Here is a 22627-nt window from a genome sequence, read left to right as displayed (position 1 = left end):
AAGATATAGATAGATAGATGGATATAGAATATAGACATATATTTAGTTGTAGTTGTCCACAATACCTTTATTTTATTTGTTTATTTTTATGTGGTGCTGAGGATCGAACCTAGCGCCTCGCAAGTGCTAGGCAAGTGTCCTACTGCTGAACCACAACCCCAGCCTCTCAACACATTATTACTAAACCTGTAATAATGAAAGCTGTCAGAAGGTTATGCAATGGCAAGGTAGGCTCTGTAGAGGCTCATGCAGCTCCAGAAAGGAGAAGACGTTGGCCCAAAGGGCTTAACTGTCTTTTGAGGGAGTCCAGCTAAGTCCCCAGAAATTTCTGGAAGAACAGAGCACAGAGCACAGCCCCTGGCTAGAGCCAGCTCCTGATCTGATTGCGGTGGGCTGAGTCACTCTTTGTTGGGGAGCCTCCTCCAGATCATTAGCAGAAGTCAGTAACCACAAGGAGGAGGAGAAGGCTGCTTGCAGGAGAGACGGAGGATGGGAGAAAATAAAAGTCAAAAAGGAAAACAAGGACCCCAAGAAGTGAAGAAGGAACAACTGGAAACCGTGCAGAAAAAAATGGGGCCCGATGGACAGGTTGATTAAAAACAGTAGCAACGACATAAAAACATTGTCATTTTCGGGTGTTCAGAGAGGAAGGGGAAGCTGATAAATGTTTAAAGAACAACTGAGGCTCAGGAAAAGAAAGCTCTCAGGTGGGGAAACTAGCTGCCTCTTTGCTTTCTCTGACGCTGAAGCGTGAAGGGCAGGACGAGGTACATTTGAGGCTGGCATTTGGACAAGAGACCTCCCTCCCACCTTACACTTTATGGAATGACCCCGTCTCACTTTTCTATCACTTTTGTGTGATAAGATGAAACCATTGAACCCACCTCCTCAGCAGGCTTGGCCCCCAAGCAGGTTGGCTTTTTACTGCCTTCTGGAAAGTTCTCCGGCCACGGGGTCACCCAGTCTCTTTGTCCTAAAGACCCCACATGTTCATGCCAGTGACCAACTCCAACAGTGCTCTTTTTCAAGCCATTTCTCAGTCACCTTCCTGGCTAACCTATTTTCTTTCCCAACTTCGAGTGGAGCTGTTCTTCCAGACTCTGTCTCAGGAGCTCCTTCCTCCATCCTGGGTGCTCTTGCTCCCACGCTGTTGTCCCCACCCTGCTTCAATGCTAAAGGAAGCTGGTCCTCTTTCGTGTCACCATGGCCAGCCCATTGACCTGCTGACGACAGCCAGCGGAGAGCCCAGCCAGAGCTGCTCACGTTTCAGACGCAGGAGGATCCCGCAGGAGCATCTCCGTCAGGCTCCCACCCTTTTTCAGTTCTTGCCTCTCTGTCTTCTGCACCATTGCCAAATAGTGACTTCAGTGTACTCAAGTCACTCGCTGCTCTGGGACCTTCAAAAGCTCTCCACGGCCGCAAAATTAATGGCGGGGTTTTCAGTGTGACCCTTTCTTGCATGAACTCAATATGGTTTCCCAGCCATCCTCCTTGCTCATCCCTGACCCATCCACTGGATTCCAGCTAAACAGGCCTAAGCCACAGTCCCATCCAGAGCAGGTGAGGAAACTGTCCTCTGTACCTGCAGTCACCTCCTTGCTTCCACCATCCAAATCCTACCCAACTTGCTATACTCTGCAGCAGTCTTTTTTCTTTCTTTCTTTCTTCTTTGTACCAAGAATTGAACCCAGGAATGCCTAAACCTGAGCCACATCCCCAGTCCTTTTTATGTTTTATTTTGAGACAAGGTCTCACTAAGTTGCTTAGAGTCTCGCTAAGTTGCTGAGGCTGGCCTTGAACTTGTGATCCTCCTGCCTCCACCTCCCAAGTTGCTGAGATTACAAGCCCAGCTCTGCAGCAGTCTTAATTCCATCTGTATGTAATCTTTCTTTCGATAAGACACATACTGTCTTCTTGGACTATATAGGGTCTCTGAGATGGAAGGGAACTGAGCACCTAGCACTCATTGTCACCTTGTGATGACAACTTTCAATCCCAGCATAGATTTGCCATGTCCCTCCATGAAAGCAGTATGTTTGTCTCATCTTTTTTTTATGCACCCTGAAAAATATTTTGCCTACAGTGGATGATTGATAAATTGTGCCTGATTTGGGAACAGCATTTGGAAAGGAGAGTATCTACTAGCATGCCTAGCCATGCCTCTGGTTAGACAGTTAGTCAAGCAACTGGAAGTGTTTGTATCATGGACACATGTGTGAGGCTTGGAACTGGCTCTGAAGCATGTCTAGACGTGCTTAGGATGAATCAGGAGGCCCTGTAGCTAGGCCTGAGCCACTCTGGGCCCAAGTAGAGACAGTCTGTCATCACCCTAAGCGGTCAGATGGGGCCCAGAGAGGCTGTTCCCCTTATATCTCTCATCAAAGAGAGAAGGGGAAGAGAGAAGGGGAAGAACATTGAGGAAGTGCTTAGAAATACAATTGAAGTCCCCAACCTGTATCTAAAGTCCCTTATTTCCTTCCTCCTTCTTGACCTTGGCAGCCTCCATCTAGAGATTCTGAGAGAACCCTGATGCTCTGATGGGAGAACTGAGCAGTGGGTGGGGACCCAACCTGCCCTACAGTTTCCACCGTGGGGAGATGGAAGGCAAGGGGGGGTGAGAGCAGAGCGAAGGGTCCAGAGGAGACCAGGGCAGGAGGAGAAGCATGTGATGGGATTCCTGGGACCTTAGCAAGTCTCCCGCCTCTTTGAACTTCAGCTGTCTGTGCAAGGGGAACACCTCCACCTACCCTGCCCAGAAATGCCATCCTTCACATCACACCTTAACCAGGCACAGAACATTTTCACACATATTCATAAGCATTGTCTCATTAAAGTGACTTGCCACAAATCACACAAGCAGCAAACGGCAGGCCTTGTCATACCAAGTTCATTTCCCGAAATGCTTGACTATTAGTGTGAGGTCTTGTTATTTCTGGTATAGCTCAGATAGTATGTATCATGCAATAGGAAAAAAAAAATTTTAAATAGGTAAATTTTAAAAGTTTATAAAACCAAAGACACAGAAATAAAGAATACCCCTCAATAAAGTTTAGAGTCATGAAAACAAACTCATTATTGGAAATAATGAATAGTTATTCACTTGGACTAAAAAGTAAAAAAAACAAAAGAAAAGAAGAAAAGAAAATAACTATTGTGACAAAGCAGTAGAAGACTTACATTTATGTTTCCTTTTAGTTCATGTGAAATGATTAAGTTGTCAATGACATCAAAATTTCTGCCCACAATCATTATATTTTGACCACCACTGGAAGGAAAGAAGCAACAGGTTGTTGGCATGTATGAACAAAACTGTTGATTGAGTCACATTTAATAATAAACTCAGTAATGTCAGGGAGAAAATTATTTAAATTTTTAAAAAAATTTTGAGACAGGGTCTCACTAAGTGGCTGAGGCTGGCCTCGAACTTGTGACTCCCCTGCCTCAGCCTCCCAAATTACTAGGATTTCATGTGTGTGCCCCAGGGCCCAGCTTAGAAAAGTAATTTAATTTCAAATGCAAAACAACTTTAAGAGTCTTTGAGTTTATTAGCCACAAATTCATGGTTTTTAAGACACATAAATTAAAAAAAAATCCAGGTCAGATGCTATTTTAATTCTAGGAAAATGCCCAAATTCCTTAATAGAATTTGAATTTGTTGTGCCATTTCACCACGTATAATCAGATCATCAGCTGTACCTTGAAAAGGTTTCAACTGAAGAGAATTTTGTTTGATTGCTATTTAATCTATATGAAGATTCTTCAATATGATAATTTTCAAAATCAAACTCCCAACCTACCAATTACATTTTATTTAGGGAAACAGGGAATACTTAGGATAAAGTAAAATTATAAACAACATTAAAAAGTATAAATTCCAATATTTGGGAAACCATATAAATAACCATATAAGGGGAGGCTATATTTATCTCGACAAAACCAAGCCCAACTGACCTCATGTATTCTCGGTGCATCATTAGATATAAACCAAGTGGTCACTGGGCGTGAAATAAACAGCTGGCGTCCCCATTCTCATGGGTCACCAGACACTCATTCTAGGGGACAGGAGCCTGTGTATGTCAGGTCCAACAGCCGGCTGAAGCCCTGATGATGAGACCAGGGGGTGGACAACAGCAGGCCATGTTGTGTAGGGCAGAGAGGAGACACTGGGCCCCAAGCCCTCCAGCTGCAAGGGGGCAGGGCTGAGCTGGCCTCCTGCCAACCTATCATGATTACTAGAACACCAATCCCAGCATCGTCATCTGCTGATGGCCAGACTGCAGAGCCCCATTTTTGCTCAAAGCACAAAGACTCAGAGCAACCAAGACACACAGGCTAAGAACGTCACAGGTGATGGGACAGTGAGAAACCCCCTCACTCACTGCAAAGCAGAGTACTGTGGAGGCTTGGTACAACATCCTTGGCCACACCACCTGGTAGTCAGGCCATGTTGCTGGAACTCTCTCCGTGCCTTGGTTCATGCTCTACCAAAGGGATGACCCATAAAGGTTTCTCAGGCTTGTGGTGAGGACTAACCAGGTTGGTAGGAGGGATTCACCAAGCACATGCAAGTGCCACTTGCATGTCTGCTTCTATATACAGGACAGAAGCAGTCCCAGAGATGAGGAGTCCCATGCAACAGCCTTGGCTTTGAAGCTTTAATGTCCTTATACCACTGAAGTGGGCCAAATTGTGCCCTTGTCCTAAACCCCAGTACCTCAGATGTGACTATATTTGGAGATTACTGGGATGGACCCTAATCCAACTTGCCTAATAAAGAGGAGATTAGGACTCAGACACACAGAGGGAAAAGCCCAGTGGAGGCCCAGGGAAAAGCCACCAGGGACAAGCCTCAGAAGAGCCAAGCCACCACCTCCACCTCAGAAGTCCAGCTCGAAAACTGGGAGGAAATGGATTTCTCTTCTGGTTTGTTTTTTTGTTTTTTGCAGTACTGGGCATTAAATCCAGAGCACTTGCTAGTCAAGTGCTCTACTGAGCTACATCTCCAGCCCTATGGAAATAGATTTCTGTTGTGTAAGCCACCCCCAGTCTGCCATACTTTGTATGGCAGCCTCACAAACTAATACAGCCACCTCTCACTTAATCTTAAATAAGAACATCAGAGGTGAATTTTTTTCCTTTCTTTTCCTTTCTCCCAAAGCTTTGTGAGCCCCTAGTTTTATCTAGAGAATACTTTGAAAATTAGCTTCACGCTGTGTCAGATGAAGAAAGTCTCTTTAAAGTTATATTCCAAAATCTGAATGTGAATTTAAATTCAGCTAGGGAGAGAATTTTTCCCCCTCCTTAATATATTGGATTCATCTGGAAGAATTTATTTTGGAATTTCCATCTCTCACTTAGTGAGTATCTTTGAAAGGTACATACTGCTTTTCCTTTCCAGAGCAATAGCTCCCAATTTTCACTCAAAGCATTCAAAACAGCTGACTCTAACAGTTATAAAATGAAAGATGTAGGAAAGGAACATTTTATCATGAGCAGGAGTGACACATCACAAAGAAGGTCACTTATCGGTAGCAGAAACCTAGCCTAAGAATAGTTGCTGTGGTTCAACAAATATTTGAGCTGTGAGTTTCCTGGCAGCCATGGCTAAGAGCACAACAGGATGTGCTTAAAGCACTCATGTGACAGTGGGAACAACTTGATTGCCAGGTACACAAGTTTCTAGGAGTAAATCCTAGAAGGAACTCTGTGAGAGGAAAAAAGATGTGGCTACTCTTTCTGAATATATTTGCATGACATCCATGATCTCTATGCATATGACCCATAAGCAGAAGGAGACGAACATCATGAATCTAGACTATACCTCATCCAGGTGGTAGCAGGAAATATGAAGGAACAGTGAGGCAGGGCAATGTAGGATAGAGCTCCCACAGGAGAGCAGTTCCCACCATCAAACTGGATACACACATCCTTCATCTCTTTTCGGCTCGATGGGAGAGAGAATTTCATATGGGTGTCATTTAGCACATGGCTAACCTGTATCCTAGAAAGGGGCAGAAAAGAACTCTTACATGACACAGAAACTGACCACAGTTGATAGCCCAAGGTGACAGCATATGAATTGCACTTGAACTACAACACCGTACCAATCATCAGAACAGCTGCACACAACTAGTGATTCATCAAAGGTTGCTTGCCCAGTTGGGGTATGATCTGGGGTTCTGGGGCTAGGTTCCTCTTTTGTGTGTGTGTGTGTGTGTGTGTGTGTGTGTGTGTGTTCATTTTTGTCTTTTTATTTGTATTTTGCTTAGAAGTGGAGAAGGAAGGGGAAGTAACTATTGCCTTCCAAAAGCCCCAATAGAAAGTGGAACATGAGACGGGTATTGCACTATCTTAAGAAACCATGGTTAACTTTGTGGAGTATGGTATGGACATTACTCTTATCTGTTAGAGATAGAGACCCAGTATCTATGAGTGAGGGGATATGGTGTCTGGGATGTGCTTTTAAGAAACTCCAGCTGCTACACTCACCCACCTCCCCCAGGAGAAAGTAGATGAGATAGATGAGTGGAAACTGGAAAAAATGTTGATAATTTTTGAAACTTTGTAAAGAGGTTCATTAACCCCTTTCTCTTGTAATCTTGTACATGTTTGAACATTTTCATAATAAAAAAGTTTTTCAAAAAATGAAAACAAAAGAAGCCCCAGTCAAACACTGGGAGGGCAAAACCCAACACCAGACAGAGGGAATCGGCAGAGAGCCTAAATTGAGCCCAGGAGTTTCAAGGTCACTCAGCATCAGGGCTAAGCTACCCTCTTGGTAGCCTCTGGACTGGGAATTGGCTGGGACGGTTCTGGGTGCTTTTGACATCCAGCAAGAGCTGTCCTTGATGCCCTTCAGGATTCAAAGCAAAGCCTTCTACAACATTCCCTCTGTAACCTCAGCCTCCTACGATGACCATCTGGAACACACTTTAAGACTGGTCTGTGTCTGAATAATGCTTAGTTGAACTATGTTATAGGAGAGTCTATTAATTACTACTTAAAGGATGCATGTCTATCAACTTCAACACTTTTAATAAACCTTCTGAGAAAGCAAATTGAAAGAAACCATTTGAGCCAGTTGGTACTTACCCTACCTCAAACATTCTATACATAGCAAAGCTCTAGGAAATTCATTGTCAAATGGCTGATCATTAAAATCCAAACTTGTTTATCAATTTTGGAAGTAGAGAGGTGGAAATGTAGGTCATTCCACTGCTACCCTGGTATTTTTCTCTTCAAAATAATTGCACATTTAAAAAAATACTATATTAAAGGAGTTTGGGATTAGCATGGGCTCAGGTATAGGATTAACTGGGTATTATGTCGGCTGCTCATGAACTTGGGTTCGCCACACAGATGTGGTTACTGAAATGCTACACACAGAAAGGTCTCTTAGTCATTTAATTTAATAACTGCAGTAATTCAAGACACACTCAGAATGGAAATGAGAGCATAAAGAATCAGAAACGGGTTATACTCTGAAAACGACTTATTTTCCAGTGAAGCTGATTGCCTTTCAGTGAACACACAGGTGTCTAACTTCACAGATTTCACTCTACAAAATGAAAGATTTTCATGGTAAGGTATTTAGCCGGGATAAATGGCACGAGAACACCCAGGTTGCATAGATATGGCCTCTAATGTGTGCTTGATCGCTCAGGTACAGCGCGCAAGCCACCAATGAGCAGCTCTTCTCGTCAGGATCGTAGATATTCCAGATTGACTGCTACGAGGGGAAGGGGCCGGCAGTGATGTGCAGCAAATGAATTAAAACAGAAAATGCAGTAAATAAGCATGGCAGATTAGAATGCTGTACAAATCTGTTTTAGCAGTTAGAAACCAAAACATCACGCTCCAGCAGATTGTCTTAACTGTATTTCCATGATGGAAAAAAACCAGTATTATACTTTATGTAGATGGCAACATCTTTTGCTCCAAATTAACCCAAACTTACAAAAACTAACAAGTAGAAAACTCAAATTATCTGTTATGTTATTATTATTATATTTCTCTCTTTTTTCCCCCTGGTGTGTGGGGGTAACAATTTGACCAAGGACATCAGTGAGCAACTGAACTTTTTTTCTCAAAATTTCACTGATAGGATGAGTTAGGGGGAAAGAAGTCATAGAAATCATGACATTCAAGTGACACACTAATCAGATATTTATGTTTGGGTGTTTTGTTCTTTTTTTAAATCACTAATGTATGTATTAGTGATTTAACTGTATGAAGCTAAAATCAAACCAGAAAATAGAAAGAGGCTATACACAATGACATGTCCATACAAAATGAATTTGAAATTTTCTTTCTTTCAGCCTTGGGGAACATTCTGGAAGAGGTGCTTCATAAAATTCTGTCCAATTCCAAGGTAGGCAGCTAATTTTCCAAGTGTATCATTTTAATAACAATGTTTGCTAACCTTTATACTTGTTTTTTTCTTTTTCTTTAAAAAATTTTTTAATTGTAGATGGACATGATACCTTTTCTTTCTTTATTTATTTTTATATGGTGCTGAGGATCGAACCTAATATCTCGCATGTGCTAGGCAAAAGCTCTACCACTCAGCTAGCTATAACTCCAGCCCCCATACTTGATTTTCTTAATGAAAATTAATCAGGGCTCCAAATAGGCAATATCTTGAAATAATTATGTACGGAGATTTTGAAGGGAGGTGACATGGGACAGATTTTTTTCACAATGAACTTCAAACTTACTGTTAAAACTATTTTACTTATTGGAATTATGTTGAATGCAAGGACTAATTGTATGGAATTAACTATAGAAAGGTTCCAATCACACTGATTCTCTTGCACTGGTTTTAGCTTTACATTACCAAGGATCAATTACTAGTATTTCAACTCACACATCCTTATCACAAGTGCTGGTTCCTTTCAGGATCATGGTGATATTTGATGCCCGGGTAAAGTTGGCTCCTGTAACGATCACGTTACTTTTCCCCAGTGTCGATATTTTCTGTGGCTCGATGGCCTTAATGTAGAAGACCTATTGGAAATAAAAGATGAAAACATAAGATCAAAGCGAAGAAATGGCATCGTTCCAAAAAAATCTGTTGATGTGCTGCAGTTCGAAAAAATCACTGGGAAATTACAACATTTTGCAAACACAAGCAGACAGTGTTTAATGAAATCAATGAATTCAAGGAAGAGCGCTGCAGATTCGTGTCTCTCAACATGCGACAGCATGAGGTCAAACCAATTAGTCTTTGTCTCACAAGACAGTTGAAAATACAGTTGAAGAGTCTGACATTCTGTCTGAAGAGAGATATCATTCGAGTTTAGGAAATGCTCACTGCCTCATGGCCTCCGGAGGCTCCAATGTAGGCAAAATGCAGGAAAAGAAAAGGAGTTCATTGACTAGAGGCCAACAACAGACTAGTCACTACACTGAAATAAATGTTGTTCCAGATAAATTTAACTCCCTGGGAAGTAGTTTGCATTTTTTTGTTTGTTTGTTTCAGTTATGTTACTTGAATCAAAAAATATACCACAGGCGGGGGGAAAAAAAAACAAGAAACTCACCAGTTCAGCCCCCTACTACACCTACTACCCATGATGCCTACACCCTGGTGGACGTTTCTTCTCTAGGATTTGCAGATACGACCATCTCTTCCCATGCTAACCAGTGACAGGCTTTATCAAGCCTACAATCAAGGATGTGTCTGTCCCCTGGAGTCTCTCATGTAGACACAGACCCTGTTACTCCTCCATTTTCAATGTGTAATCAAAATCCCCTTAAAAAAAAAAAACCCAAAACAAAAAACAAAGCCCTTTATCCGATGGCAAGAATCATTTTTCCTTTTCAAGACCAAACAATGTCTTTTACTTTTCTCCTACAAATGCTAATGTCCTTCAGTTTGGTCATCTTGTTGGTCTTGTGTAGACCATAGCTAGCAGGTGTGTGTTCTTCTACAGTATGGAGACCAAGAAAGGACATAAGATTCTAAAATTCTGGTCAATATAAGGGACAGCAGATCTCAGCACGAGTGGACTTCATACTCACACTCTTGGTATTTGAAATTGACCCCCTGGTCCAGAGATGAAAAACCATGTGACATGTGGCTGATGGCTTATAAGTGCTGAGACCATCCACTTAGGTGATAAAGTTCATCAAGAAGATACTGGAGTCACAGGGAGAGCTTGCATGATGTCCAACACCTGATTCTTGAGGCAACTGAGAGAATCTGCTCTGCTCCTCTGTGTGTCTAATATTCATGGGGCTGGCCTTGCCAGCTGCCAGGGTGGCCCATCCTGCTGAAATGGACCTTCTCTCCTTCTGCTTATCTGGAAATGCAGGTGCTCTATGGTAGAGCGGTCACCATCTCTCATGATCACTATGGATTGGCTTTGCAGATTGAGGTAAATTCATCATTAATGTCATCACTGCAATGATGTACCGTGACAGGGAATTGATTTCGGTGGCAGAATTTATTTTAATCACTTTGTAAAGGACTTTAGCCCATATTTATTGAATCACTACAGGCCTGAAAGGGTCACTTTAATTATTCTGTTATACTTGACTGCATTTTATGGGAGAAATTATCTGCTAGAGTGGTACTTGGGATGGGGGGATTAGCAACGATTTCAAGATAAATCCCTTGCAAATGTCAAGTGTGTGTTGTATAGCAAAGGGCTTACTCTGTACTTTTACGCGGTGACAGCTAAGTGAACAAGTATTTATTGAGCACCTATAGGGTCCTTAGGACAGCATGAGATCTGGCAGGGGGTGACATGATGTATGTTTGTACTAGATTGGGATCCAGCAAATGACAGCCTATAAGCAAACTCCTGTTTGCTACCTGTTTTCGTATGGCCCATGGAAAAATGTCAGAAGGAGAAGATATTTCATGACCTATGAAAACACATGAAATTCAAATTTCATTGTCCATAAACACCTGTCTGTGTATTGTCTCTGGCTGTTTTCACATTACAGCAGCAGGACCAAGTGGCTTCAACAGAGACCACACAGCCTGCAAGACATTTTTTTTTTTTTTAAATGTAAACTTCCCTGCAGATGACATTTACATCCAAGTTCACTATGATTCTCAGGTTGCTTTTCTTTCTACTGGCCCTCTCTGCTTCCTCTGTTTATACCAAGGATGTCTGCAGAAGCACAAATTGCAAACATGCCAAGTACCTGCTACTTCTCTCCTTTCTCTGTAGAGGAGAAGGATGGCCTTATAACTAATGAACAAAAAAAGGATTTTTAAAAAAGGGAGTTATATTTTGTTCCTTAAATGGCTCTACAAACAGCATCATAAGACCTGCCACGTTGTTTCATTAACTTTTTATTTCCCCTTGAGTAGAGACAGCCTTGCTACTTCAAAAGGATTTCATTTTAAAGCCTTATTGTTTGGAGAAGTTTCCACTGGCCATGAAGGATAAAATCCAGCCCTGGCCTATCTTGTGAAAGCAGATGCTTGCAGTCTGCTTTCAAAGAGGGTCAGATTAGCTGTCCTTTGCTGTGACAACTTCTCCTAATCTTAATAAGTGGCCTAGAGAGCTACCAAGAAGAATCACCTAAATAAATGTATAGGTTTACATGAAAATGTAATAACGATAATGAAAAGATAGAGCAGTTATATGGCTGTACTACTTGGCTATAACAATCAGAAAAAGAACATTTTCTAAATTTGGTGATAAAGATTTTTTTTTTTTAAATCCAGGAAAGACAAAAACAAAAACAAAAAACAAAAAAACGACAACAAAGAATGATCTCCCTACGAATGTTCCAGACATTTGATATTTTGGATCTGTTTTTTTTTTTTTTTAATCAAGAGTTAATTCACAGCCTCATGTGAAGGAGCCATCTCTAGAAGGGGTTAATTTAAAAACACAACTGAGCGGGATACAAAGGGAATTTCTCCAGCTCTCCAGTGAGCTCTCTCCCTCACCCCACTCCAAAGATTTCCATAGATCAAGTCAAAATCCCATTGCTTGGCACGTCACAGCCCAATGCAGTCTTGTAATTAACCTCAGAATAGTTCACTTCCTGTCAGTTACGTTTTAAAGACTTAAGAGTTATTTTTAAAAGGCAACACAACTGTAAATTATTTAATAAAATACTATGAGCTCTGGTCTCTCATGAGTTGAAATCCCTCCCTGTTTTTTATGTAAGAAAGCACAATGGAAACTGGTTAATTAGGTGATACGAAGAATACCCAATTATTTTTATTTTTTTTTCAAAACCCAAGTCATGATAAGATATTGGAAATAGCACAACCACTAGGAAACAGTTATCTTTGAAAAGGTCTAAGAGGATTACTCCTGACAGTAAGAGTGCCTTTTGTGAAGTCTGACGTCAACACAATTCAAATTACCGTGACATTAATGGAGAAAATACCGCTATGATTGAAAAGAATATTAGAAAGAGGTGCATTAGGAAGGTTTGGTTTATTAAGACCAAATTGTACTCTATTAATCTGTTAAAAAAAAACCTGAATATAGCAAAGCTCTCTATAGGCCTGGACCTGAATCAACACTTGGTAAAACGTCTCAGATTTTCACTCATGAAATTAGTTCAAACAGGACAGGATAAAAAGTCACATGGATTTTAAACCAGCTGGAAATCTGAAACCAAAGGACATAAGAGAGATGAAAGATGGCATAACTAATTAAAAGAAAGTGTCCTGTAGGGCCCTATAGGGGTGAGTATTTGGTTCAGAATTATTTAACATCTTTATTAATGACTGAGAAGAGGACAGAAGTAATATATTAATAAAATATATAAATTGAGCAGAGTGGTGGTCAGCATTGGGGATGGTAAAGTATAAAAGGAGATGGGAAATCAAAAGGAAATAGCAAAATACACTTCCACCAAAGAAATAATGGAGAGTTCAATGCAACAAAAATGGGATGTGCTCCTCCCTCCCGCCCCCAGGCAAATGCCCCTTCCCAGAAGCTCCTGATACATGCCCCAGGGAACTTGAGGTGTAACTTCCAGTTGGTCCTGGGAACTGTCAATAATTAGCAATAGGGTGAGGGGAACGACAGTGATGGACATGGAAACTTCCAGAGAGACAGTGACAGATGTGTGCTCTGTTGAGAGAGCAAGACTCGCTTCTCTGACCTGGGAACTCAAAGGCGAAGCTGACATGGCCCACAGTGTGGCTGCCCAGGCCACTCCCTGAATTATTCCTGGCCATTGACCTTTCTGAGTATGGCTACTCAGAACAGTCCTGGGTGGTCAGAACTCCAGGGCCAGCCAGGGCAATTCTTTCCCTGATTCCAACTTACACTAGCCACTCAAATCTACCCTTCTGCCACCACAGGAACGTGAGATTCTTGCTGTTCCATGCTCCTTCTCTCCTTATCTTGGAGAAGATGCCTGGCTTTGCCTGGGTCTGACTCCTCCCCTCCAGCCACACTCCAATCTACCTGTCTTCTCCTGCGTCTTGGATGCTAATAAGCTACCCTCAGCCTGGACCTCAGGCGGAGGTCTTGGTTCTACTCCATATCTGTGGCCCAGAGCAGGCAGGTTTTGACAGACTAAGGCCTAGAGAAACCAATATTAGTTACCTCCCTCCAAGATGCATCTTTATCATCACTACTATGTGGTTTAACATTTATTTCTATTCAACATAGGTCACATAATATAGGCCGATGACTAAACCCTTGAGTCAAATTGCCTGGATTCAAATCTCTTATCTACCATTTGCAATTTATTTATTTATTTTTTTTAAAGAGAGATTGTGAGAGAGGAGAGAGAGAGAGAATTTTTTAATATTTATTTATTTTTTTTAGTTCTCGGCGGACACAACATCTTTGTTGGTATGTGGTGCTGAGGATCGAACCCGGGCCGCACGCATGCCAGGCGAGCGCGCTACCGCTTGAGCCACATCCCCAGCCCCTGCAATTTATTTTTATAAATCAAAATTTCCCTGTGTATAAAATGAGGAAAATATGTCCGTTGTGAAGCTAAAATAAAGAGACACTCTGAGCTCAGAAGGCAAAGGGTTCAACAAAAATCAGTCCATTCTGGTATTCTATTAACTTCTTCTGTTGTGCATTTTCAACTTGTTCATGAAAAGGAATGTCACTTCCTCCAGAATATTCTAAGCCCTACAATGTAAGCTCCAGAAGGCCACACATTTTGTCTATCTGCCTGCTTGACACACAACAGTTGCTCAACAAACACACTGTTGAATGATTGATTAAACGAAGAATTGGGAGTGAATCCTTCAGCACCTAGCACAGTGCTAGGTCCACAGAAGTTATTCAAAAAGGCGTATGCTGAATTTAATTTCACTTCTCAAGATAAATGAAAAAAATCCATTTGGATTATCTATGAGAAATTAAAATGCACATTTCAAAGTGATGGAGGAAGAGAAGAGGAGGTACAGGAAGAGAAAGAAAGAAGAACAATTTGAATCTAAATTCCTCGAGGGCAGGAGACATGGTTTATGTCTGCCACGGAGTGATAAGCATATTGTGCAGAATAACAAACATTAGAATGACATTGTATCACAGATTGTCACAACCTTTCCTTGAAAGCGGGAAAGGGTGGGCAGCCGAGCTGCCCTCAGCAGGTGAGAACAACAGATACAAGACGGTTAGGAAATGGAGAAGTGGTGGGGGAGGGCGACAGGTTTTACCTATTAAATAGAAACGAAAAAACAAGAGGCGGGGCTGGTTTTAGGGGGGGAAGGGGGGTGCTGGTTTTTGTACCTAAAAGCACTCCTGATTCTAGGCCAGGATCTTTTCTTAATGTAGGCCACTCCCCATACAGCTCATGTTTCTGGATCAGGGCAGGGGGGTGCACCTTAGGGTCACAGGAGTGTAAGGTCAACTGGTCCAGCCAACTGAACCAGAAAACCTACCTCCCAAGGACCACATCCTTGAATGAGCAAATTCTTAATTAAAAACAAAAAGAAAATGTCTCGATAGCATTCCTTTGCCACTGAAGCACTCCTGGAGGGCCAGTCATGTAAGGTGCTATATGTGTAGGCACCAGGGTCATTTCAACTTTGTGGGCTACACTCTCATTTCCCATATCCTCTATTTCAGCTAAACTAAATTACTGAGGGTTTTTTGGTAATGAGTGGTCTGGAATTTTCTGGCCTCCTATTGCACTTCTGCTTAAGCTGGTTTCTCTGGTAAGAATACCTGCTCTTCTGTCTCCATGTGTCTGGATGCTTCTCGTCTCTCGATGGTCAGCTGAAATGCCATCTCCATCAATCAATCCATCCATCAATCAAAGGCTTAACCAACCGCACTGATTGTGTTTAACTGTCAGGCACTGGGAAGGAGGGACCAAGACACAGCCCCGGGCACAGCAAGGCTTTCTGGGTTTAACTCAGTTCAGGTACTACCCCCATATTAACATTTTTTTCTCTCTTATTGTTACATAGATACTCATGGATAAGATTCTTGAGATTGACAGCCAGAGAGGTGCCTGAATCATTAGTATCTTCCATGTGTATCCATGGAGCTCAGTATAACAGCATCTAATAGATGCTCGGTAAGTACCTGCAGGAACAATCACCCATGCTCTGGTCGTGAAGCCCAGGGCAGTGTCCGTATGCTTCCCAGTGCCTGGCACACAGGAAGCACACACTGCACATGTGATGTGGGCGGGTGTGTGAAAGGAATGCTCTCCGTGGCTTCTCTGCTGGGAAGAGTTGCAAGGGATGGGGTGCTCCATTCAAGACTGGCATGTGGACCCCAAGTGGAAATCATGATGCTACACATTCAGCATGAAAATGTGTTTCCCAGAGCATAAAATATCCCTCCTTTGACAAGCAACACTCCACTCCCTATCAACCCAAATTGAGATTCTGTTCTGAGTCATGTGTTTAAAGAAAACATTTTGGTATCAACGAAATATCTTTCTCCAAACTTAGAAGGGTAATCCATAGAGAAACATCGAAGGCAGATCCAGACTATCGCTGATTTTCAGTATTCTCTCTTAGTGATCCCACTTCTTTTAACCATACAGTGTTAAAGTTGAGGTGGTGCAAGAAGGCAGGACACAAGAAGCCAGGATGCAGTGACCACATTGTATTTTTATTTTCGTGTTGCTTGGGGATTGAACCCAGGGCCTTGTGCATGTGAGGCAAGCACTCTACCAAACTGAGCTATATCCCAGCCCCCACTAGGCGAAGATAAGTTTTCTTAAGATAAGTTTTAAAAGCTATTGCTTGAACCATTACTCAATAATACAAAGAAATGAATTATTGATACATAAAAGAACTTGGATGAATTTCCACAGAATTATACTACCCCCATAGTAGGTGCCATTTTTGTTTTTTATGTACTGGCTGAAAATAAATTTAATTTTTAAAAAAGTCAAGTGCTGAGGAGATAGTTTGGTGGTAGAGTGCTTGGCTAGTGTGGCTCCATCCCCAGTCAATCTCCCAGTGGGTACATCTAGATGATCCCATTAAATAATATTCTTCAAATGACAAAAATTATTCAGCACCTAAAAAATTATCAAGGATATTATGTTAAGTGAAATAAGTCACACAAAAAGAAAAATACCAGCTGGGTGTGGTGGTGCTTGCCTATAATCCCAGGGCCTTAGGAGGCTGAAGCAGGAGGATTACAAGTTCAAAGCCAGAATCAGCAACTTAGCGAGGCCATAAGCAACTTAGTGAGACCCTATCTCAAAATAAAATATATATATATAAAAAAAGAGCTGGGGATGTTGCTCAGTGGTTAAGGGCCCCTGGGTTCAATCCATGGTAACCAAAGAAAAAGACAAATGCTGCCTGATTCTACTTATACGAGGAATTCACAGTAGTTGAATTCATAAAAAGAAAATAGAAAGTTGGATACCAGAGGCCTGGGTACAAGGGATCCTGGTACAAGGCCTGGTGCTTGGTAATAAGTATAGAGTTTTGCAATATGGGAAGTGTTCTAGAGACTGGTTGCATATGCTGTGAGTGTACTTAACACTGCTGAATTGCACATAAAAACAGTAAAGATGATGAATTTTATGTTATGTGTAAATTTTGCCGAAATTAAAAACAACCATGGTAAAATCTGATTTAAAACAAAAAAGCCACTATCTGATTGATCCAACTCCCTGTCACTATGTCTTAGTTTTACAAACCAATGGGAAGAGAAAAGTAGCCCATGACTTAATTAAACCTCAAAGACCTTTAGAGTGCAGACACAGGCACACCACACTTTTCTAAGGCTTTAATTAACTGTAGGCTCCATTTTGATTCACGTTCCCTCTGCCTGTTACTTAATTCAACTAAAGTTACTATCAACTTTTCAGTAATGATTAAAAATGTGCTGCTTATTTATATTGGCACTTGACCTTAAAGAGCTGCAAATGGATAAGTCAAAGCCACAGATTAGTCATGAAATAGAAACTGAGCCTTTCTAATGCTGTTATTTTTCATTAGTCTGCTCCCGCCAGACTCCAAGGTTAATGACAGCAAAACTTGGACTCTTTTGTTTGTTTGTTGTTTTTACCACATATAGATGCTCCATGATCTGTGGACAGAGGGAAGTCTGAAGGGGGCCATGCCCTAAGCAGAGCCACGTGTGTTCTGCCCAGAAATATTCACATGGTCACATCCCCTCTTAGAACATGACAGGCACATTGAGCTTGCTGACTAACTGCAAAGAAAGCAAGAGGAATTTCCAAGGGAATTTCATGAAAAATATCAACACTTTTGAAAGGGGAGGGAAATACGTGGTCTATAACAAGTCTGCTTTGGTACCATTAACTATTGGTTTGGGCATCTCTACAAACTGAAAAACAGAAACAAGTTAGTTTGTGTCCTTTGCACAGACCTATCCACACACAGGATGCCCAGAAAGGCCATCCTAACGATTACTTCAAATGGAGGTCCCCTCAGGCTGTGTGCTATCAAGTGAGCCACAAAGTCACCTTTAAAATCTTACTTCTATTGGAACAACATCATTTTTCTTAATTACAGAGTTTTAATTTCTTTTATGTGATTGTTCAGCCTTTGATGTATTGAGCCAATTAACTGAAACTTGGTTAAAAACTAAAGGGGGGGAAAAGGGAATTTTGGTAGTAAGTAAAATGGAACTTTAAAAAAAAATTTTTTTTAAGGAACCCAAAGTAGTAGGAGTTGTCCTTGTCATCAAAAGGGAATTTTTCCATGATCAACACCAAAATAGAGTCTGACCTGTAAACCCTGGTTGGTTCTGTTGCTCTTATTCTCCTTGAATCTTCCTCCTCCAGGGTTCTTGGGTGGTTTCTCAATGGCAACTGGACAGAGTTCCTGAAATGGAGAAGAAAATCCCTTCAATGCCTTGAGTGGGTGGGAGATTCAAAGTGTGAAACAAACACAAAAACCAGAGTGGAACTAGGTAGATACAAACATGTATTTTTAGTTAAACCTTGTAATACCAAAAACGTCACTTTACCTGGTTGCTGTGATAATCAGAAGGGTCACAAGCTGTGAAGGGGTGGATACACCTTCTCGCACTGTTACACCAAGCACAGCCAGTTCCAATACATTTGGAGCATCTGGCAACATGGAAAACCAACTTAATTCCTAGATTTTTAAGAAAAGGTTCACATCCTAAAATTTCTGTCTGTGATGTAGTGTATAAATTATTTAAAAGAATTTTAAAAAATCGTTGGAATAACTGGGGTGAATAGGAGGAGAGAGGACAGTCTTTTGAGGCTAGGCATAGAGTAGGACTTTGTGCCCTGCTCTGGGAGGCCTTCAGGGTTGATAGGCATCATCACCTGCAGAAATGTTGCCATGGAAACCTGAAGCTGGGGTCACCTTGTGGGAGGCCAACCTTACGGGTGACTGAGTTACACTCCCCAGCTGGGTGCTGAGGTGCTCAGTCACAGAAATGGGTGTGTCTTGCTACAGCCCCATGGGTGAAGCTATGCTCACCTGTTCCTTTGTAATATAACTCCTTGCCCTGTTTAGGATAGAATCTTCCATGGAAGTGCCTGGGGTGTGTCCCTTTCTCTTACTGTGCCCTTGAGTGTGGCCTACCCAGGTGTCAGTCAACCTGCTGACAGTGGACATCATGAAGACAGACTCAGCCCCCTGAAACCTGACCCCTTGCCTCATTTGAATAGCTTCTCCTCAATAAAAGGGGTCAGCACGTGCTCGCTCTCTCTCTTTCTGCTGACCCTTAAGGTCAGAGGAGCCGTCTCAGCGACCCCAAAGAAAAAGGTATTTGTGTCTCTTGTGTGGTTATTTCGTGCAGCCCAGTTAGCCCAGTTTAACTAGAGTGACCCCTGAGCCTTTTAGTCTCGAGAACAGAAACCCGGCACACCTGCTGGTCCATAAATAATAGGAACCACTGAATCTGTTTCTGAAAGGGGAGGGAAATCCTACTACTTTGGGTTCCTTAAAAAAATTTTCTACACTCAGGTGAGTCCCCCTGGAGATGGGCCTCTCCCTGCTATCACCCCCCTGCCCCAGATCAGCCAACCTTCATTCCCTCAGGCAGCCAAGCTACCAACTGCCCAGAAGATGTAAGACACAAAGAGTTACCTGGCAGGCAGAGGGACTAGGGTGCTGGTGTTTGTTTTATAATCAAATTAAGGAAGAATTGTATCTTCTAATCAAGTAATCTATCATGCATGGAAAACCCCTGCAGGACTTGAAAAGCAAACATTAGAATAATCAGAGTTACAGAAGAAATGATTTTTTTAAAAAAATGGGACTCCTTTGGAAATGTGGCCAAGGAAGGCCAGAGAAAGCGTTGGCAGGAGACAGCAAGCGTGCCTATTGCAGGGCGCAGGGACTCAGACTGTATTTTATGTTTTCTAAAGGAAGAGTCTGACCTAGAGAAACTGCAGTTTCCCTGTGGGGAGAAAACCCAGGCTCCCCTTGGTGTTCGGCTGTCTCTTAAGTGAGCCGGGAGCAGGTCTGTGATTTGTCTGCTTCTCTGACCCTGCAGGCAGGATTACCTTACAAGTGCTTTCCTGGCAGGAAGCAGTTACCTGCAGGAAGGGCTCTCACCTCTGGTGGGAGGATCTGGTGTGAGGTCTGGTCCTCGGTGACCAAGTTGTGGGACCTGGGCCAGTTGCTACCTTTCATCTGCTCTCTAAACCTGCACATCGGGGAGCTACAGTATTTTTAAACTCTTTGAGCCATAAAATTCTATTTAATTCTCCCCCCTTTCTCCTATTTTCTGGACTTCTGAGGCTTATCAGAATTTGTATTTTTTCTTCCCTAAATTAATGCTGTTTCTTAGAAATCACAGATCCTGGCCTATGTCATCTCCTTTCATAGTGTCTCCTTAGTAAAAGATAAGGTCTAAAGCAGCCTTCCAAGTCAGTTTTAAGTATGGATGGAATCATCTTTAGCATAGAAATAATGGTTCCTGGGCCAGGTAGAAAGGGAGTTCATATTTGGTACTCAGAGAGTTAGCTGTCAATCATCCTGCACAGCCAGCTATAGACTCACACTGATAACATGGCTTCCCACTGTTCCCTTAGGGACCTCCAGGCTGACTTCCAGCTAGAGGGACAGGACTCTGAGAAGCATATTTCCTCTATGTCTTCTTTGCTTTAGAAGCTAGGTATGAGGTGTGGCCCTAATTCAAGGGGTTTCTAGCTAAAAGGGGCCGAGAATGATAAAAAGAGGGCAGAAGATTGGGAGTGTAGCTCAGGGGTACAGTGCAAGGTGCAGGGTTCCAGGTGGCACTTGGAAAAGAAAAGAAGAGAAAGAAAAGAAAAAGAAAGGGAAAGAAAAAAATAGAAGAGGGTAGAATGAATATGTTCTTTGGGCAAAAGAGACTTCACTGAGTGTCCTTGACAGGTCTTCCTGTTCTTCCTAAATTCCCAGAAACGTCCTGATCAGGAGAGGACCTAGCAGTGCCCTCTGTACTTCCTTCAAGTGTCCCCTGGGCCTAGGAAATAACATTTCCCTGTTGATAAGAGCGCTTAGCCCGTGTTCTCTCCCCGGCTGCCCCAATTTCCTTGTTAGGGCTTGAATGAGTGAGCCGACCCATTAGCTCAGTGGCTCTCCCAGCTCCCGTTAGGCCATGCTCCAAAAGGCACTTTGGGAAGTTCTACTCCACAGAAGAGTTCTTTAGGAAATTGTGGAGTAAAGCAAATAAATTGAAACCATGAGAGAATATTTACATTTCAAATAAAATCTTACTCTCGTAATGATGAGCAGTTGGTTAAGTTGAATCGCTTTGATAAAATCCAAGAAGGGAAGGAGAACGTCACGTTGACCATTAAGACATCTGGAGCAAAGGGAGGGAAAAGTCATTTACCATGGATTCCTGCCACAGTCAAGCAGAAGCTGTAAATGCAAAAAAAAAAAAAAAAAAAAATCCCTTCTCCGCCGAGAGGCCACGGGTGTGCCAGCTGTTCACCAACATTGCAATCAGTATGTGCTCCGTCCCCAGGGGCCGTTCACGTCAGGCAGCCACAGAGCACAGCACCAGGCTCCAAACAGACGAACCCAACTCTAGCTTCAAGCCCCCCATGGATAATCACTAGGAAAAAAGCCATTTTACAGCCCATTTACATCTCCAACTCTCCCTGGGATCACTATCTCAGCTTGTAATTGGCCAAGGCATAAGAATAAAACAAGTCACCGAGCAAGAAGTGCCTAGAATATGAAAAGCAGCACATTAGAGAGGAAATCCTGCACCTTCGGAAAAATCCACACTTGACAAATATTTACCTAACAAATTTGAGAGTGTGGTTTCTAGGGGTGGGAAACCATGATCTTCTTAGAGTCAACTGTCACCAAATCTATGATGAAAGTTTTCTTATTTGCTTTTAAAAACTTATCCATGGGTTTGAAAACCCCTAAAGAATAAAATCAGTAGGATAAAAATTGCTAAGTCAGCGTTAGAGAAGTGTATTGTTTCCCGTATCTCTTTAAACATCGATATTCTACCCAAGGTCCTGATTCCCAGTCCCAGCTGTCTATTAGAATCAATTGAGAAATTTTTTTTTTTTATGAAAACATAGATTTCAGGGCCATGCTCCAAGATATTCTGATTTTGCAGGTCTGGTGTGGTCTAGGAATCTTTGGGTTGCAGTGCTTCCCAGGTAAGGATTGTATAAGCTTCAGCCCAGAGTAGCACCTGGGCTAGTCCAAGTGCCAGTGATAATAAGGAAGTATTAATACTTTTTTCCTTATATGAATGATTGAAGACTAGGAGATGGTACTTGTTAAATTAAAGTCTTAGAAAAATGAGAAGTTGGCCTGACTTTGTTGGCAGCCCTAATTTTCTCATTGAAATTTTATTAGCGTGTGGTTCCCAAAGTCTAAGAACTCTTATTTTCAGGTGCTTCTCTACAGCAATAAGATTTGCTCTGATAGCCAGAACTGCACATAACATTCTGCTCACATAAAGTGGGCTTTTGTGAAATGATAATCTTCTGTTCTAGAGACAAGGAGGTTTGGAGGGCTGGCCTGACCTCTCAGCAGGAGCCTCTGAACAGACACTTGATGCATGTTAGTGGAATGAGCACATGAACACTGAGCACTGAGGGACTCCCAGACCAAACACATTTCCAAGGTGTCCAGTGACGATGGCTGCAGGATCTCTACTTTGCTGAGCATCAACTATACATAAAACATTGTAAATATCCCAAGGAAATGCATATTCATTATCTCTGAAAGCATTTACGGTTAAAATTCTGGAAGAAGTAAAATACATTAGGTGAAAAAACCCAGCAA

At 42.1% G+C, this 22627-nt stretch overlaps 1 protein-coding gene across 2 annotated transcripts in view; it reads right to left on the bottom strand.

Annotated features, from left to right (window-relative positions):
* PLXNC1 (plexin C1) overlaps nt 1-22627 on the bottom strand; it is a 145224-nt gene that overhangs the window by 56130 nt on the left and 66467 nt on the right. For both annotated transcript variants that reach the window (XM_081311525.1, XM_081311524.1), the window contains exons 7-12: nt 21086-21173; nt 18372-18474; nt 18131-18226; nt 8867-9006; nt 5822-6001; nt 3178-3265 (exon numbers count right to left, since the gene is read on the bottom strand). In XM_081311525.1, coding sequence (XP_081167651.1) covers nt 3178-3265; nt 5822-6001; nt 8867-9006; nt 18131-18226; nt 18372-18474; nt 21086-21173 — 695 coding nt within the window. The remainder of the gene's footprint in view (nt 1-3177; nt 3266-5821; nt 6002-8866; nt 9007-18130; nt 18227-18371; nt 18475-21085; nt 21174-22627) is intronic.

This window comes from Spermophilus citellus (assembly GCF_964194105.1).
Source record: "Spermophilus citellus genome assembly, chromosome: 10".
Lineage (NCBI taxonomy): Eukaryota > Metazoa > Chordata > Mammalia > Rodentia > Sciuridae > Spermophilus > Spermophilus citellus.
Note: the sequence above shows the minus strand (reverse complement) of the source record. Positions and strands in the feature narration are given on the sequence as shown.